The sequence below is a fragment of the Parambassis ranga genome, chromosome 16 (assembly GCF_900634625.1).
Source record: "Parambassis ranga chromosome 16, fParRan2.1, whole genome shotgun sequence".
NCBI classification, from domain to species: Eukaryota; Metazoa; Chordata; class Actinopteri; family Ambassidae; genus Parambassis; species Parambassis ranga.
The window spans coordinates 12,701,045-12,718,995 of NC_041036.1; the positions used below are offsets into that span (position 1 = coordinate 12,701,045).

General features: G+C 42.1%; 4 protein-coding genes across 4 annotated transcripts; 3 read left to right on the forward strand and 1 right to left on the reverse strand.

The window, feature by feature from the left end:
* Positions 1-4,856: 4,856 nt before the first annotated feature.
* On the reverse strand, positions 4,857-5,708 carry LOC114448188 (fatty acid-binding protein, adipocyte-like). The gene is made up of 4 exons (XM_028424956.1): positions 5,559-5,708; positions 5,286-5,461; positions 5,117-5,218; positions 4,857-4,974 (listed from the first exon to the last, which is right to left on the reverse strand). The coding sequence occupies exons 1-4, from the start codon at positions 5,629-5,631 to the stop codon at positions 4,921-4,923; spliced, it is 405 nt and encodes a 134-aa protein (XP_028280757.1). The 5' UTR covers positions 5,632-5,708; the 3' UTR covers positions 4,857-4,920.
* An 848-nt stretch (positions 5,709-6,556) lies between these two features.
* Positions 6,557-7,407, forward strand: LOC114448200 (fatty acid-binding protein, adipocyte-like). Its single transcript, XM_028424990.1, has 4 exons — positions 6,557-6,712; positions 6,810-6,985; positions 7,053-7,154; positions 7,291-7,407. Exons 1-4 carry the CDS (start codon positions 6,640-6,642, stop codon positions 7,342-7,344), a joined length of 405 nt encoding a protein of 134 aa, XP_028280791.1. The 5' UTR covers positions 6,557-6,639; the 3' UTR covers positions 7,345-7,407.
* Positions 7,408-9,529: 2,122 nt separating this feature from the next.
* On the forward strand, positions 9,530-10,586 carry LOC114448177 (fatty acid-binding protein, adipocyte-like). The gene is made up of 4 exons (XM_028424941.1): positions 9,530-9,667; positions 9,754-9,929; positions 10,217-10,318; positions 10,469-10,586. The coding sequence occupies exons 1-4, from the start codon at positions 9,595-9,597 to the stop codon at positions 10,520-10,522; spliced, it is 405 nt and encodes a 134-aa protein (XP_028280742.1). The 5' UTR covers positions 9,530-9,594; the 3' UTR covers positions 10,523-10,586.
* A 1,510-nt stretch (positions 10,587-12,096) lies between these two features.
* Positions 12,097-15,345, forward strand: fam8a1b (family with sequence similarity 8 member A1b). The gene is made up of 5 exons (XM_028425635.1): positions 12,097-12,569; positions 13,349-13,469; positions 13,612-13,735; positions 13,871-14,010; positions 14,094-15,345. Exons 1-5 carry the CDS (start codon positions 12,107-12,109, stop codon positions 14,236-14,238), a joined length of 993 nt encoding a protein of 330 aa, XP_028281436.1. The 5' UTR covers positions 12,097-12,106; the 3' UTR covers positions 14,239-15,345.
* The last annotated feature ends 2,606 nt before the right edge of the window (positions 15,346-17,951 follow it).

A 17,951-nucleotide genomic window follows, 5' to 3' on the forward strand; every position in this document is an offset into this window, starting at 1 on the left:
CATTACTCTCCACTGCAGTCAAACTGCCAGTGATCTGCAGAAAGCCTGTTAGCACAGCCCCTTTACTCTTTCTCTTTCCCCCCTCCCCACTCACACAAACGTGCATCAGGATCTCAGTGAGTCCTTGTTCAATCAGTTTCTCTGTGTTAATTTTCACTCACATATAATCCAGATGAGCATTGAATCTGTTATTTAAATGCCTATATCAACAGTATTTAATGATCATTGCCTAAGAATTGTCTTATATATATTGGACTATAATCCAGATCTTAATTTCTTCAAAGTCTGAACCAGCATCCAGGGCTTTAGTCACTTTTGTATATAAGCTTTATCATAATGTAAAGTGAAATGAATGTAGCTAAGCAGCAGCTTGCAGGATAACACCTCTGCTTTCTTGCTCTTGTTGCTAAAATTCCCATAGCCAGACACGCGTATAAATATGTATAGCATTTTAAAATGTTAACAATCTGTTAATTATCTTTGAATTCTTATTAATAAAACACATTGAAAGGCTAGTCAGCACTTCACAGTTGAGTAATCCTACGGATAAACATTTTCCAACAACCAGAGATCTGCCCTCACCTAAAAGTGTAAATCCACAGTCATGGCACACACACGCTTACAGACAGACACACGCTTATGTTTGTGGTATAAGGTACAACATTTATTTTTCAACTTGGTTCTTTAATACAGTCTTTTAAACACATGGCTCTGCGGTTGTGGAGCATATGGATCCCTTCTGGATCACCACCCACCACCCCTACCCCTGTTTGTCATGAAATATTAAGTGCAGTCATCTGCTGAGATGGTTGAGTTAGTTGTCACTGCCTAACACTTACCACATGTCTAAATAAAGGTAAGCACCCCCCTTCTAATTAATCTTCAATTAAGGGTTCTGGTCTATGCCTTGCATCTGTGTTTCCCAGTCTCACATCAGCAGGTGGGGTTATGGGGGGAACTGTGTGTGTGTGTTTCAGTTTATATGTGGGACAACAGAGGATTATCACGCTCTTGGATAGGGACACGGAAGAGTAATAAAAACATGTTTTCCGGCTTATATGACGTCTATCCTAACTTCTTGTCACACTGATTACATGGCCACACTTCGAACACGGACTATTTAAAGCATTAGCAGAAAAGGACACATTATGTTGACCCATAGATAATAATCGCTCCATGTGAGATGCAGAAAGACATGAGTGGCCTCAAGCCGAGTGATTTATCAGGGATTCTCATGACTCTGGCAAGCTTTATATAACTACCAGCTGAGGGGTGCACTTTCCCATGTTGTAAGGGGTCAGGGGGCCACCCTCTAAGCACTGTGGCAGTTGTTTTTCACACAAGAATTCCATCCCACTGTTGGACGATCTAAAGCAGCATAGAAGAGGAGCAGAGGACTGTACAGTATGCATCACTTTAGCTCCTGGCGAACCCTCCACCCACTGCACTCTGCACCCACGGGCAGCTCTCCATGCACCTCTCCCTGTATTGACAGAACAAGCAGCGTCTCTGTGAGAGGCAGCCCCCCCCCCCCCCCCCCCCCCTTCAGCCCCGCTGTCGGTGCTCCAAACCAGAAGCCCGAGGCGAAGGGAGCGTGTGGGATGAAGGGATGAGAGAAAAGATCAAAGCAGGAAGCATGAAAAAGCTCAAAGCACACAAGCAAGAGGCACCTCCCTGACCTCAGCCACACACACACACACACACACACACACTCTCTCTCTCTCTTCATCCTGGCTGTGCAGGATGGCCGGCGCCCACCCTCAGCAGCCGTGTAAAAAGGCAAAGAGGAGAGGGCACATCGTTCAGGTCGTGTGAGCCTTTCAGCAGATGGTTTGAACCTGCTGAGAATCTGACCTGAAATGATGCCCCCTGTTGGTGCTAATGGTGTGGAACACACCCCGTTCTGGCCTGTCTTTTAAATGCATCAGACTAAACCCCTAACTATTTATTTATCAGATTTTCAAGTTCAACATCATTTTTTGCAATATAATTACTCTTCATTTAAATACAAAATTCTTGATTCCTGGACACTCCAGCAGCAGAATCTATCATAAAGATGATGAAACTGTGTCTCCAAAGGTAAAAATGAAAATGCTTCAACTAGAATACATAAGAGGGAAATTTTTCTAAGAGCCAAAAATGATTCCCCACTTCAGACACAGGCCCAGAATAGAAAAGACAGCCTGAACCTACAAGAAGGGAATAAAACATACTCAGTCAACATTAGCTGGAAATGGATGTCATTTTAATTTAGTGTCTTTTTTCTTCTGCCAGTCTCACAGTGTCAAATCAAGTTCAACGTCTACATGATCAGCTGTGACCCCGGTTTTACCTGCAGCCTTATAAAGTTTTAGTTTGGGTTTATAAGGAGCCCAGTCATACTTGCAAGCTCCTCTTTGGCCCTGAGGATCCTCTCTCCATTATTCATGAGTCCTCAGGTTGGACCCTGGGAACAAGCTGAACGAGGCCCTGTGTCAATACGAAACACTGGCCGCCACAATGGGCTCTGCCTCCAACTACACTGTTGACAGACACCAACACAAAGGAGCTGAAAGGGGTCCCCCTCCGTTCTCACACACACTGAAGAATGAGCCAGTGTGCTGCCGCTCAGAACTGTGTTTGTACAGTATATGCAGCTTTTGTTCATGGCCACTGTTCTCCCATCAATGGGGGTTGAAGTGTTGATGAAAACCAGAAGGAAAGGACTTCTCTGTAGATGCCAGCGAGGGTTCATGTTCATTAGATGGGCTCTGCGCCTCTTGGATGGCACCTGTATGTATGCAGAGGAGCCCCGGGTGACAGAACAACAAGTAATCGGCTTATTGGATTGGTAAAAAACATTGCATGGTATATCACACCCCCACTCTCTGTGCTTATCACAGCATTACTGTCACGGAGGTTAATGAATAATGTATGCATGAAATTAAATATTGCATGGATGTGACGTCTTACTGATTCCAGTTTATATGGAAACAACCACAGATCTGCATCTGATAAAAGTGTGAAGCCAAAATTATGGCACATACTCTCAGACAATGATCGATACATTTGTGGTCTAAGGTAGAACATTTGTTTTTCAATTCCTTCAGCCAATTTAAATACGTGCAGGCCTGCGGTTGTGGGTCATTGTTTATTGGATTTAGTGGATCTCTGTTTATTTTGTAGAAGAAAGTGGTCAGCAGCATGACACAATGGCTGGGCTCCTTTGTCATTATGGGGATAGACAGTAGTCTGAGGGTGCTGAATCAGCAAAGTAGAGCAGGTGAATGAATGCTGAATGTTGAGTGAATTCAACACCCCATTCCTTGTTGAGAAAAACAGCCATCACTACATAGGTTGCAGAACTGTCCTGCTGGAAGAACACTCCACGCAACAGATGATTGCACATTAAATCATCTTTTGTTCTTGCATCTGTCTAAAAGACTCCATCACCTTTCTCATTTTGTCTGTTTCTACATAAATACTGCAGTAAAGTCTCATCCATGGTCCGCAATAGCAGGAAAATCTCTCCTATGAGTCGCCTCAGAAATGGCAGATTGTTGTTTGATACAATGTGCCAAATCCACTTCTGTTGAGCCCTGAGCATTCTGAGAACCCCATGAGCCGGCATGTTGGTTGGTTGCTTTGAATTTGTCGACTGTGACGTGCCTTCTAAATCAGAGGTAATCTTTCAAATTCTCTCCACCATGATTGACTTTATAGCTGCCCTCTTCATTACCATGAGACCAAGGTGGTGCGTGAATGTATTAAGACCTGCTTTACTTATCTCAACATCAAACCGCACTAATTTCTTCTGTATAAAAATGTTAACATGTTACATAATTTGAATTTATAAAGCATGTTTCTAATGGAAAAACATTAAACAGCAGCTCGACCCACGGAGCAGACAGGTCACAGGGCGCTCATCTGATCTGAATCTGATTTGGTCCGAGCAACTCCAATCATTTCTGTCTGACTTTTTACCACTTTGATCTCCCTGAGACGTTCGTCAGCACTCACGAGCTCTCAGATCAACCTGGCACACAAGAGGAGGGAGAGGGATGTTTCTTTTTAGGCTATGAACTGGGTGAATATGAACTGCTTTCACATGGCGCCATCTGCTGGTTAAAATCAATATTATCGCAGCTCAGTAGAAATACTGGTACGTCTCAGAAACTTCAGCATTTTCAAATACTTATTTAATGTATTCTTTGAATTCACATAAAGGAGTTGTTTGGATATTTCGCTACTTCCTGTCATCTGACGCCTCACCCTCTCTTTTTATTCGCCGTTAACATGTGTCTGCAGTCTGTTTTGCGATCAGTTCACACATCACGAGTGTCCAGGCCCAAGAAATTCAAATGTTTAATGTTATACGCACTAGTTTTAGTGCCACTATACATGATGACTGTCCCCAACTAGTGCAGTCTTTGCCTGGCAGAATCGTGGGTAAAATTAGGCAAGAGTCAAGTAGCGTGTCCCCAACTTGAGGGGTCTCCAAGGAGAGATTTTCCTGCAATTGCTAAAATGGAGAATTTTATTCAGTAGTTATAGAAACTCAAACAGAAGTGGTGATGGCCGTTTGTCCTCAATGTTGTGTTGAATTCATTTAACCATTCACCTGATTGAGCACCCTCACATCATTTCTCCCCATAATACAGAGCTCACCCATTTTGGCAGCAAATGATCCACAACCGCAGGACTGCAAGTGTGACAATGAGCTGAAGGCACTAAAAAAAATGCTCTGCCTTCAACCACTATTGTATAATTGTCTTAGAGTATGTGTGCCTTAAGTTCAGCTTCACACTTATGAACTGAACAAAGCATGTGCACCCAGGAGAACATTTTGCATCAAAATCATGAAGCAGAGACTCAAGTATCACAGTTCAGATTTTATTGACACGTTGGCAGTAGCTCAGTGCTTTTGGTCTACAACAGTCTTTATGCCGCCTTCTCGTAGGTCCTCACCGCAACAATGTCATCCATGTAACATTTCTGTGGAGACAGGGTTCAGATGTTAAAGGTCTTTTCATTGAATCTGTAGGTGCTGTAGTTTGCTTCATATTTCAGGTTAGCAATGCAATGATCTGCAAACTGCACAGCATTTAATGGTTTACGTAATTGGCATCTTACTCACAGCTATTAGTTTTCCATCCTGAATCTCTCTTTCCAGACTTGTGATTTTGTCATCCCAGCTCTGCTTCTGCACTAGTTTGCCATTATCAAAACTGACGACAGTCTGAAACACACACACGTCAGAACACAAAATGTAGTTGTAAACTCAGACTAATGAGGGCCTGACCCACCTTGGTGTTCCGACCGTCTGCAGTCATCTCATCGAATTCTTCATTCAGCTTGAACTTGATCTCTGTTGTCTTGAAAGTAGATTCAGACTTCATTGAGATGACCCCATCATCACCCACGCTGATCTTCAGGTTAGGCTTCATCACGTTGCCCATTTGCCGAGTGGCAAAGCCCACACCTTCAACACAATGAGGCTTAATTAGGACGCTGTAGCTTCTGGCATTTCACTCACTAAAGTCTCAATGTAACACTACAGCCGCCTGAACATAACTCACCAATTGCCTTCATGTAATCATCAAAGTTCTCGCTGGAGGCCAGAGTCCAGTTTCCAACAAACTGCTCAACCATGGTGGTGAATTTGAAGCACAGGCTGCGACACAAACTCGGGATGTTCCGGGATCTTCTGTTTCACGGTGAAGCGCGAAGAGACTGACACGCTGAGAAGTTCGTCTATTTGAAGCTTGATTGAACACGTGCTTGAATTGGGGCCACCAATCAAGATCAGGTGCTGTCGTTACCATGGAAATCATGTGATTAGTGAGGATGGGGGCGTGTTTTAAAATCTGATTTTGATGATGTGTTTGATGGCAGTGAAGATTATCCCGGGTTTACTGACTTCGCCCCTTCTGAAGGAAAGAGTTCTGATTTTTATCTAAATACAAAAACACGTGTTGCTTCATTAATAAGTGCAGAAATGACAACAGCATGGTCTGTTTAGCAGAAAACACATTTCAGTATGTAGAACTGCTGCATCAGTTTAGGGTCTAGAATATATTTAGCTTTTTTAAAACCTTAACACTTATTAACACCAAACAAAGCAACACAACCACCATTATATATGAGACTGCATTCACATGGCGCCATCTGCTGGTTTAAATCAGTACTATCGCAGCTCAGTAGAAATACTGGGTGCGTCTCAGAAACTTCCGTATTTTCGATCACTTATTTAAAAGAGCTGAATATATTCTAGACTCTAAACTGATGCAGCAGTTCTACATACTGAAATGTGTTTTCTGCTAAACAGACCATGCTGTTGTCATTTCTGCACTTATTAATGAAGCAACAGGTGTTTTTGTATAAAAATCAGAACTCTTTCCTTCAGAAGGGGCGAAGTCAGTAAACCCGGGATAAACGTCCCACTTCACTGCCATCAAACACATCATCGAAATCCAATTGCACACGCCCCCATCCTCCCTAATCACGTCGGTTCCATGATAACGACAGCACCTGCTCTTGATTGGTGGCCCCAATTCAAGCTCGTGTTCAATCAGGCTTCAAATAGACGAACCTCTCAGCGTGTCAGTCTCTTCGCGCCTCCCGAGGTTGTGTCGCAGACTGTGCTTCAAATTCACCACCATGGTTGAGCAGTTTGTTGGAAACTGGACTCTGGCCTCCAGCGAGAACTTTGATGATTACATGAAGGCAATTGGTGAGTTATGTTCAGGCGGCTGTAGTGTTACATTGAGACTTCAGTGAGTGAAATGCCAGAAGCTACAGCGTCCTAATTAAGCCTCATTGTGTTGAAGGTGTGGGCTTTGCCACTCGGCAAATGGGCAACGTGATGAAGCCTAACCTGAAGATCAGCGTGGGTGATGATGGGGTCATCTCAATGAAGTCTGAATCTACTTTCAAGACAACAGAGATCAAGTTCAAGTTGAATGAAGAATTCGATGAGATGACTGCAGACGGTCGGAACACCAAGGTGGGTCAGGCCCTCATTAGTCTGAATTTACAACTACATTTTGTGTTCTGACGTGTGTGTGTTTCAGACTGTCGTCAGTTTTGATAATGGCAAACTAGTGCAGAAGCAGAGCTGGGATGACAAAACCACAAGTCTGGAAAGAGAGATTCAGGATGGAAAACTAATAGCTGTGAGTAAGATGCCAATTACGTAAACCATTAAATGCTGTGCAGTTTGCAGATTATGGTGTTAACCTGAAATGTGAAGCAAACTACACCTACAGATTCAATTAAAGACCTTTTAATATCTGAACCCTGTCTCCACAGAAATGTTACATGGATGACATCGTTGCAGTGAGGACCTACGAGAAGGCGGCATAAAGACTGTTGTAGACCAAAAGCACTGAGCTACTGCCAAACATGTCAATAAAATCTGAACTGTGATACTTGAGTCTCTGCTTCATGATTTTATAACTGATGCAAAATGTTCTCCTGGGTGCACATGCTTTGTGTGAAACCATTCATGCCAATTTGAACACAAATGCACTTAGACAATGATCAATACATTTGTTTTTCAGTGCCTTCAGCCTATTTTTCACACTTGCAGTCCTGTGATTGTGGATCATTTGCTGCCAAAATGGGTGAGCCCCTTTTTATTATGGGGAAAATGGTCTGAGGGTGCTGAATCTGTTAAATAGAGCAGATGAATGGCTGTTAAATTCAACCCCACACTACTTTAGGGAGAAAATTCTCATCCATGGTCAGCAATTGCAAGAAAACTCTCTTCTGGGAGTCGCCTCAAGGTGGGAACACACTACTCGATTTTACCCACAATTCCCTGTCAGGCAAAGTCTGCACTAGTTATGGACAGTCATCATGTTTAGTCAGCACTAAGATTAGTATGTGAGGGAACAGACCTGAGCTGACCTCAGTCACAGTCATTGAAACATGTTTGAATTTCTCGGGCTCAGTCCTGAACTCAGTCGGGTAGTCTGAACTGATCACAGACCCGACTGCAAACATGTGTTGTCAACAACCACTGAAAAGAGAGGGTGAGGCAGTGTCGGAAGAGGACAGGAAGTAGTGGGGATATCAAAACAATCGACTCCTCCACTAGTTGATCCAAACATGTTTTTTCCTCTTTCTGTGTTTTTTGAGCAGAGAGCTGCTCAGACAGCAGCAGCAGTGAGCCAGCTGTCGTCAGTGTTTGTTTACTTCTAAGAGTTTAAATCAAGGCAACTGGACACAAGGATTTGTTTTGTGAAGATGTTTCGCTAATTCCCAGAGTGGCTTCATCAGTTCAGTTCTGCTTTCTTCTTCCTCGAGTCCTTTGGCGGTTGGCAAACAACACATTGCTGCATTACTGCCACCAGCTGGTATGTTTGCTGCGTTCAGCTGGCTTTAGTTGGTTTGACAAGTCCTGTTGTGTGTGCTCCCTCATCAGGAGCAGTTAAGTGTGTGACCCACATCATCATAAGAGATCTCCACCATGATTGACTTTAGCTGCCCTCTTCATTACCATGAGGATGAGGTCTTGAGGCAAGGTGGTGGATGAATGTATGACAGCCTGCTTTATTTATCTCAACATCAAATCTCACTACTTTCTTCTGTTAACATGTTACATAATTTGAATATATAAAGCAGGCTTCTCTCCCACATAATGAAAAACATTAAACAAATGAACAGAGGGAGGCTCATCAAAGGAGAATGCAGCAGCTCGACCCACGGAGCAGACAGATCACAGGGCGCTCATCTGATCTGAATCTGATTTGGTCCGAGCAACTCCACTATTTCTGTCTGACTCTTTACCACTTTGATCTCCCTGAGATGTTCGTCAGCACTCACAAGTTCTCAGATCAACCTGGCACACAAGAGGAGGGAGAGGGATGTTTCTTTTTCCTGCCCATCACAGCAAAAATAAATAGCCACATATATATGACCTGGGTGATAACATCTCATCCATTGATTTATTTACTTATTGTATTTTCTCTAAAATGCTCCACATTGTTAATGGGTTTGTTTTCATATGTATTTAATAAAGCCCTGTTGTAGTGTATTAGTGAACTCTCAGGGGGCAGTACATGACAGCCTGCCATTATTTTCACTATTAACACAATACAAATGCATTGTAAATATAAATTGTGGATCATACGGCTACAGCTATAACAAATAAAGAAGGTCATTTAAACTGAAATGATGTATTTCTTTCTGGAGAAACAACACAAATGAAGAAGCATTATAAGGGCTTGAACTGCTTTCACGTGGCGCCATCTGCTGGTTAAAATCAATGCACTTATTAATGAAGCAACACGTGTGTATATTCATTCACTGAACTCTTTCCTTCAGAGGGGGCGAAGTCAGTCAACCCGGGATAAACGTCACACTTCACTGCCATCAAACACATCATCAAAATCAGATTTTAAAACACGCCCCCATCCTCACTAATCCCGTCGTTTCCATGGTAACGACATCACCTGCTCTTGATTGGTGGCCCAAATTCAAGCACGTGTTCAATCAGGCTTCAAATAGACGAACTTCTCAGCGTGTCAGTCTCTTCGCGCTTCAGCGTGAAACAGAAGATCCCGGAACATCCCGAGTTTGTGTCGCAGCCTGTGCTTCAAATTCACCACCATGGTTGAGCAGTTTGTTGGAAACTGGATTCTGGCCTCCAGCGAGAACTTTGATGATTACATGAAGGCAGTTGGTGAGTTATGTTCAGACGGCTGTAGTGTTACATTGAGTGAAATGCCAGAAGCTACAGTATCCTAATTAAGCCTCATTGTGTTGAAGGTGTGGGCTTTGCCACTCGGCAAATGGGCAACATGGCAAAGCCTAACCTGGTGATCAGCGTGGGTGATGATGGGGTCATCTCAATGAAGTCTGAATCTACTTTCAAGACAACAGAGATCAAGTTCAAGCTGAATGAAGAATTTGATGAGATGACTGCAGACGGCCGGAACACCAAGGTGGGTCAGGCCCTCATTATATCCATATATCCATATTGGATTTATTGTAGACTGTTTTTATTGCACACAGTATTCAGGTTGTATTATGAATAACAGTTTTGACTTGACTTCGATTTAACTTTAATGTTTAGCATTTATTTAGAATGTTATCTTTATTCTTGCTATTTTACCTGTATCTTATATTTCTAACCTGTTTCTGAGTATGCATGGTGCACCTGGGATAATAAAGTATTTCTGATTAGTCTGAATTTACAACTACATTTTGTGTGTTGATGTGTTTATTTCAGACCGTTGTCAGTTTTGATAATGGCAAACTAGTGCAGAAGCAGAGCTGGGATGACAAAACCACAAGTCTGGAAAGAGAGATTCAGGATGGAAAACTAATAGCTGTGAGTAAGATGCCAATTAAATGAGCCATTGAAGGCTGTGCAGTTTGCAGATTATGGCATTTGCACTGCTAACCTGAAATGTGAAGCAAACTCTGCAGCGCCTACAGATTCAATGAAAAGACCTTTAACATCTGAACCCTGTCTCCACAGAAATGTTACATGGATGACATTGTTGCGGTGAGGACCTACGAGAAGGCGGCATAAAGACTGTTGTAGACCAAAAGCACTGAGCTACTGCCAACGTGTCAATAAAATCTGAACTGTGATACTTGAGTCTCTGCTTCATGATTTTATAACTGATGCAAAATGTTCTCCTGGGTGCACATGCCTTGTTTTTCAACAGACCATGTAGCTTCATGGGCAGGGTGCAGCTACTGTCCCAATAAGGTGGAGCACATATTGCATTTGTCCAAGTAATGTGGAAATTGAAACACAAATAAGTACTTTAACTTGCCCCCTTGTGTTTTTTTTTTTGTTAAAGTCTTAAACTGTCTGGCTGACAGACATGCAGTTATATAGGGTGGAGGGATTGGGGTGTATAAAGCCCTTTTGTTGAAACAATGAGAGCCTCATGTCCAAATATCAGCAGCCCTCTTGTGACAAGGATGTGGGTGAATAGGGAGGTGGGGAGGGCCAAATCTCTGCTTGGGGTTAGAGCCATGACCTCTGATTGTACCAGACCTCTTGTCTTGGATGCATAGCTGTAGAGTCTATGCAAGTGCACATAATCGGTTTTAATTAGGGTTCTTTGGAACAGTTGGTCAAAGCATAAATCCTCAAAAATATTTCTGGCTATAGTGAGTGATTGTAGCCACAGGTGGTGGTGGCCAAGCAACAATGAGAAAGTGTGCTAATGATGTGTGCTGGTTTCATGGCCTTGTGTGTGTGCCACACATACACTCCTGTGCCACAAGTGTTATTTGTGTTATACACACATACATATAGAAGCTGTTAATGTTTTTGAACACTATTAGGTTGTAAAAATAAAAACTCAGTTTGCAGTGTGTATTTCAGCACACACACACATATATATATATGACCAGAGAGTTTGTAGACAAAACTGAATTTGTCCCAGTCTACATTTTACAAAATGTGAATACCCCATTGTTAAACATTAAGCTTACTTAGGATAGTCTTTGGGTGCAGGATTTAAGAGGTGGATTTCCTTTGAAATGGTTTTGCCTCTTTAAACACAATCACACCATCGCCTAAATTCTTGCATTGTTCCAAATCAACAGCTCTTTTGTTAATCTTAAAGAAACCTAGTAGTCTAATACAACCAAATACTGCCCCTATTCATTACAGTATGAAAAGGCTTCAGATGTTACACAGATAAGGAAGTGTTTATGTATTACTAGGATCCCCCAATCTGAGGCTAATTACAAGTAATTACAAGAAACAAATACAAAAGCAGCATTGTGTAATCTTTTGCTGCATTATTCGCCAATTTGAATTATTACATAATATGAACTGGAAGACCCAAAATGTCAATATCTGACTGCAGCAGAAATGCGGCCCCTTGTGGCTGATTTGTATAAAAGCAGGCACTGATTAGACGGTACCACTGTGTCCTGATAAGGAGAGGGGTCTTATCTTATAGTGAAATGAACAAGAGTTTTATCAATCGTTCCGTCTCAATAAGTATATTTTTATTTAATTATCTTTCTGTCAATACCTCAACAACAATACTTCTCCAATCTCCTAACTCTTATTTTACCTTGCCTCGTCTGCTTCCGGATTATTGACCTGTTCCTGAATGACGTTGTACGTGACGCGACGCCATCAAACATGGCTGAAGAAGAAAACACAAATATGGAAGTCGACAAAGGAAAGAAAACACCTTTAAAAAAACAAGTTAAGCCGCTCGTTGATGGTTTTAACCAAAGAACAGGAAACCAAAACAATGCTGAAGGCAAGAAAGACACCCTAGAAAGCCGCGCCACAACGGAATACTGCGAGAAACTGCAGGCATGGATGTGGCAGTACTACACTGGATATGTGAACTGGCAAAGCTGGCTGGCAGCGTCAGCCATGCCCTGTCCTTATTATTTACAGGCACCCAGCGGTACGCCGACGTCTCCCGATTTCAGCTCCCAGAACTGGTATAATAATCCCTTTGGTCTTCCGTTGTCGCCTTATCCACTAGCGGGGACCTCCAGCAGCAGCAGCCGTGCAGGGGAAACCGCTGGCGGGGCTGCAGTGGCTGCACATCCTCAACAGCCGCAGGAGAATGGAAATGCACAGAGACCAGGTAAGGAGCTGCTGATTTATTTTGACCAGTCTAAATGTTAGTTTATAGACAGCTACCTCAATTTAAAGTAAGCATATGGAAGCATATGACAGGAAATGTGATGACACACCCTCACCCACAGGTGTTCGTACAGTTGAGATAACAAGGCTAACCAGTGACTCATCGGCATAAAATAATGCCATGAATAGTACCATACTTCTGCTTTGGTGGGACGATTTGTGGCCGGTGATGGAAATACGAGTTATACGGACAGATCTTGTGTTTGCATCACTAGAGGAGGTGTCTTACATCCTGCTGCTGAAGTCAGACGTCGCAGAGAAAGCCTGGAAGATGATAACTATACCTGTATAATCACATAGGAGTCCGTAGTAGTAGTAGAAACACACGCCATTCCACATAGGCACTATTATGACCTCTGTTTTGGGGTGCAAAGGCAGTGTTGGATGGTGGACCTCCAACAGGGTCCTATAAATACAAGAGACTATGCATCTTCTATTAATCCACTTGTCCTGCAGTGCAGGGTCGCTGGGGCTAGACCCTATCCCAGCTAGCTTTGGGTGAGAGGTGGGGTACACCCTGGATGGGTCACCAGTCTGCCGCAGGGCAACACAGAGACAGACAACCATTCACACTACAACAAGAGACTTCTATGTTAATATTTTGCATCCAAAATGTGAACCGTTGTAAATAAATGTGCCGGCTTTCTAGGCCTCTTTCTCTTTATATAATATTGCTAACATGTTTGACTTTAACTTTGCTTTTTTGCCACTTTTCACCAGGCCGGGAATACAGCATTCCTTCACCACTCCAAAGACTAATGGCCGAGATGGTGGATTTCTTCATATTGTTTTTCATCAAAGCAACCATAATCATCAGTATTATGCACCTCAGTGGAATCAAGTGAGTTGATTTAGTGTCTGTCAGTTGTGTTAGTAAAGTGACAGTCAAGCCTGTATTTTTTCAACAGCAGAAATCATGCAATGAATAACTGTATAATCAGATGAGCTTTCGGTGGGTTAGTATCTTTTTCTTTTCCTTTCAGAGATGTTTCCAAGTTCGCCTTGCATTTCATAGTGGAGGAAATCGATGAAGACACATCGATGGAGGAGCTGCAAAAAATGATGCTTGTTGCCCTTGTGTATCGGATACTAGTGTGTTTTTATGAGGTAAGTGCTACTATAAAAGCTGCATGCATATCTGCATGTTTTTGTCAAAACTGTGAAATGTGATGCTGAATTTGGTGTCACTCACTGATGTTTATTCGGTACATCATGACAGCCCCAACACTTTTCTCTATTTAGATTGTGTGCATCTGGGGAGCAGGAGGAGCCACTCCTGGGAAGTTTCTCATTGGACTCAGAGTTGTTACATGCGACTCATCCATTTTGGTTCAGCCTAACAGGGTTCTTGTTGTGCCAGCAACGAATGTCTCTCTGTCTGCGTGAGTAGTTCATTCATATTTCAGTTAACGTTTCTTGCATCATGTAATAGAGCCGCTGTTCTTACTGTTTTATCTCTCTGCAGATCAACTGTCCGAGCCTTGAACAAGAACTTCTCCATTGCATTCTTTTTCCCGGCCTTCATCACACTTCTGTTCTTTCAGCACAACAGGACTGTGTATGATATGGTAGCTGGTACAATTGTGGTGAAACGACCGAGGATCAGATGATGCTGAAGTACACCACACAGAGTCCTACAAATGACCCTGAGCAGGTGCTGAGTGATATTTCTTTAAAAATGCTTGCAGAACTCCGACACCTCCGTCTCAAGGTATTTTCAGAACATGGGAGTATTAAGGTGGCTGCAGAGAGTTTGAAATATTTCACTTTTTTCTGACATGCACTGTGTTTCTGCATGCATGTCTACATGCTGCTTTCAGAATCTGTTCCTGTGCCAAACGTGTGCTTTGAGCACAGGGAAAATGATGGTAAACTGTATGCTACCTTTTTTATTAACACAACATTTGCCTCAATTTAAAATTTTCTTCCAGATTAATGGTGAATGTCTTGTATGTGTAGTTAAGTTGCTAATGCTTTCATGAGATTATGCCTTCAGTATCTCTTTGTATTGAATCTTGGTCCCAAGAATTGCATGCTCAGACTTTTTAATGGGAGTGACACCTCATGACGAGCTTATTTAGCAGGTGAAATATTCAGGTTTAAAGGTGCATTTAAATGGCCTGAATGGAAATGTAAACCTGCTCTCAACTTATTTGTGTGATTGAAAAGTATTAAACAGTTCTAAGGAGGTATAATGAACACGATGTTAAAAAGGGCCACATTGTGATTATTGGAACAATAGGTAGCATCTCCAGAACTGCAGGTCTTCTATGTTGTTTCTGGTATGCCAAGGTCAACATGCTGTAAAAAGCAGAGGCAGGAGGTAACGATGGAAAATAACAATGTACAAGCCTCCATATGGGAAATGAACTTGCAGCTTTCATGAGCCATGCAATGGTCAAAACACTTAAAATGTGAGTAAACATAAGTTTACAGCTGTACCATTGCAAAGGTGAGATAAAGCTGAATTGACCTATAACACCATTGGTTCTGTCTAAATGCCTTTGCAATTTTTTTATTTTATAACAGAGATCAGTGAGCTGAGATCTTACCAAGTATGAGAGATCATAGAGGAGACTGTGACAGTTCCTGGGTAATGTACGATTGTAAAATCGTAAAGAAATCCTCCTTTACAGTGGGAAGGCCTTTTTCTAATGAAACTAATTTGTAAAAAAATGACAACTAATTGTATCATAATAAATTAATGTTGTACCACACTCATAGATTCCATAAATGCATTTTTTTTCTGTTGTCAGCACATGACAAGTGAAAGATTACTATAGCCAGAGTAATAATTGTGTTTGTGTTTGGCTCCACCTAGTGTCAATTTATCAGTCATGCAGACAGCACTTCTGCCTGGCTGATGCATCATCAGTTATACATTTACTGTAGTGTGCACTGTGCATGCAAGATTTTATAATTAGTCTGCTTGTGATCCTGATTCATTACCACAGAGAGTCAATCAGCATCTGCTCATGACATGAAACTGTCTTAACTAAATCCAAGAACAGCTCAAATCGACTTGTTTTTGAGACACTTCTCACAGACTTGGAATCCTCTGGCATGTCACATATATAAACTCAGAGGAGACTGCTGGAGCTCCAATTGTTGGCAAGTGTTGACATGGTGATTGTGTTGGGCTCACTAAGTGGCAGCTTCAGCTGACAGCCACAGATGGTACTCACAGATTACAGTGACCCCCCCACCACCACAACCACCACCACTCCCCCAGTGTGGCTGCCATGCATCATGCCATAGGCATTGGAATAATAGAAGTGGTGAATAGCTTCACTAAGTGTGGGCAGACAGTGCCTACCACTGTGTCTGATGAGTGACTGCAGCTCCATTTGTATTTGTTTATAATCTATTTTTGTATTGATGTATCCTGGCTCCATTCCAAGAGAGAATGGGCAGGAGATGCTCAGGGGACATTTCTCTCTATCATTTATGGCAAAACTATTTAACGTTGCAATAAGCCTCTCAGCTTTTGCATAGATTCAGTTTTTATTTTAAAAACCAGTGACTTTCGCATGTAAATCTGAGGATCATCCACATTTCTATAAATGGGCATGTGGCAGTAATGACGACAGGACTGGATTCCTCCTGATCTCGCTGACTGTGAATAAGAATGACATTCTCCCTGTTCCCCATCAAATTGTTCTTCACACACTTGTACAGCATGTCACTAAGAAGACCTTTAATTAAGGAGAGGAGGTGAGCTGTAACTGTGTGCGATGTCTGTATAATTCACACATCTCCTCCTATTTTCTGTGTTGTTTAACACCATGCTTGAACAATCAAGTAGCCACATGGCATGCCATACGGTATCGAGTCCAGCCCTAGTTCCGGCACCTTTTCTGGCTCTTTTAACAAGGGAGTCATCTACATGAAGCATGGAGGGCTCACAGCTTTCTCTGACAACCATGTGTCTGAACAGAGCCATGCACAGGCAAGAGGAATAAGGTAAACAGTCTGCAGCTCAGACTGAAATATTCACTGTGACTGATAAAGTTCATGTCCTGAAAATCATTATTTGCTCACTAGGTCTCCCAGAATGGCAGGTTGGGTGCAGGTTTTTTTTTTTTGAAGTCAAGGAAAAGGGTGCTGTGGGTTGAAATGCTGCTCCTGTTGTTGTTGCTTCTGCTTCTCCACCCAGTGTGTCTGTGCCTGCTGGTATTCCTCTGAAGTGGAGTCAGTAATTACAGGCTGGTTGAGTTCTGCCTGAGTGGAAAGGGCTGTTGATGAAGAGGAGACCTGTTGACAGGGGAGGGAGATGAACGCCTGCTACATGCACACTCTCTTGCGCACATTTTAAATGTCTCAGAGGACCTTTGGGGTTCACAGTGCCAGATTACATACATGGACAGAATTAATGAAGACTTATTGGTTGTAATTTGAATGACATCAGCTTTTTGGCCACATGTGACAGTGATATGAATTGAAGTGGAAGCTGCAGAAAGGTGGAATGTGTAGCGGGGGCCTGCATGTACCATGTCACCATTGGCTGACCCCAAAAAAGTCAAGAAGAATGTTGGTGCCATTTGTATTTATTATCTTTTACAACAGCAATAAATTATGAATGGACTCTGGGATCAGTAAGGACCAGTGTGATATGAAAAAAACCTAATTTTCCAGAATAGCACATTGCCTGTGCCTGAGTTCATTTTCCTTGTTATAAATATAGCTGTGAGTATGAGTCGAGTGCAAATTCAGGATGAGTGATATAAAAGCACAAAGAGAGACTGTGAGTGTGCTGAAGTGTAGCAGTACAGCATTCATACCATTTTCTATGACATAACAGCAGGTTTCTGGGTGTTTCTGAATACAGTAGATTTCTGCTTCAGGCAGTGAGTAGCTTGAGTTGTCAAGACAACGGCGGATGCTGCATTAGTTACTGCTGAGAAATTCTGCCTTTCCTCATTGTAAGGGAACACAAGATCATAAACTTGATAATGGGAGAACACATCTTCCTCTACTTGTCATTTGATTAAAATGCATTCATTTATAAATTATTGGTGACTTGTGTCCTGTTGAAAGAGGTGCTGAATACATTTGATTCATATTACAGCTAAATATGATTATAATTATATTAGCTTAGGAGTGAGACTGTCTGCTGCTGTTGAAAGAATTCATGTGATTTTGATGTGGCCGACCTTAAATCATATATTTAAATGAATTTTATTCTAATACTATATAATAAGGGTACAAATCATAAACCTAATGCTGAGCTTATGCATGACTCATGAAAAGAGAACACATGGAGTGCTGCATTTACAATGTATTGCTTATCATTAATCTTTTCATGGATAGTGTTTTTTTTTCT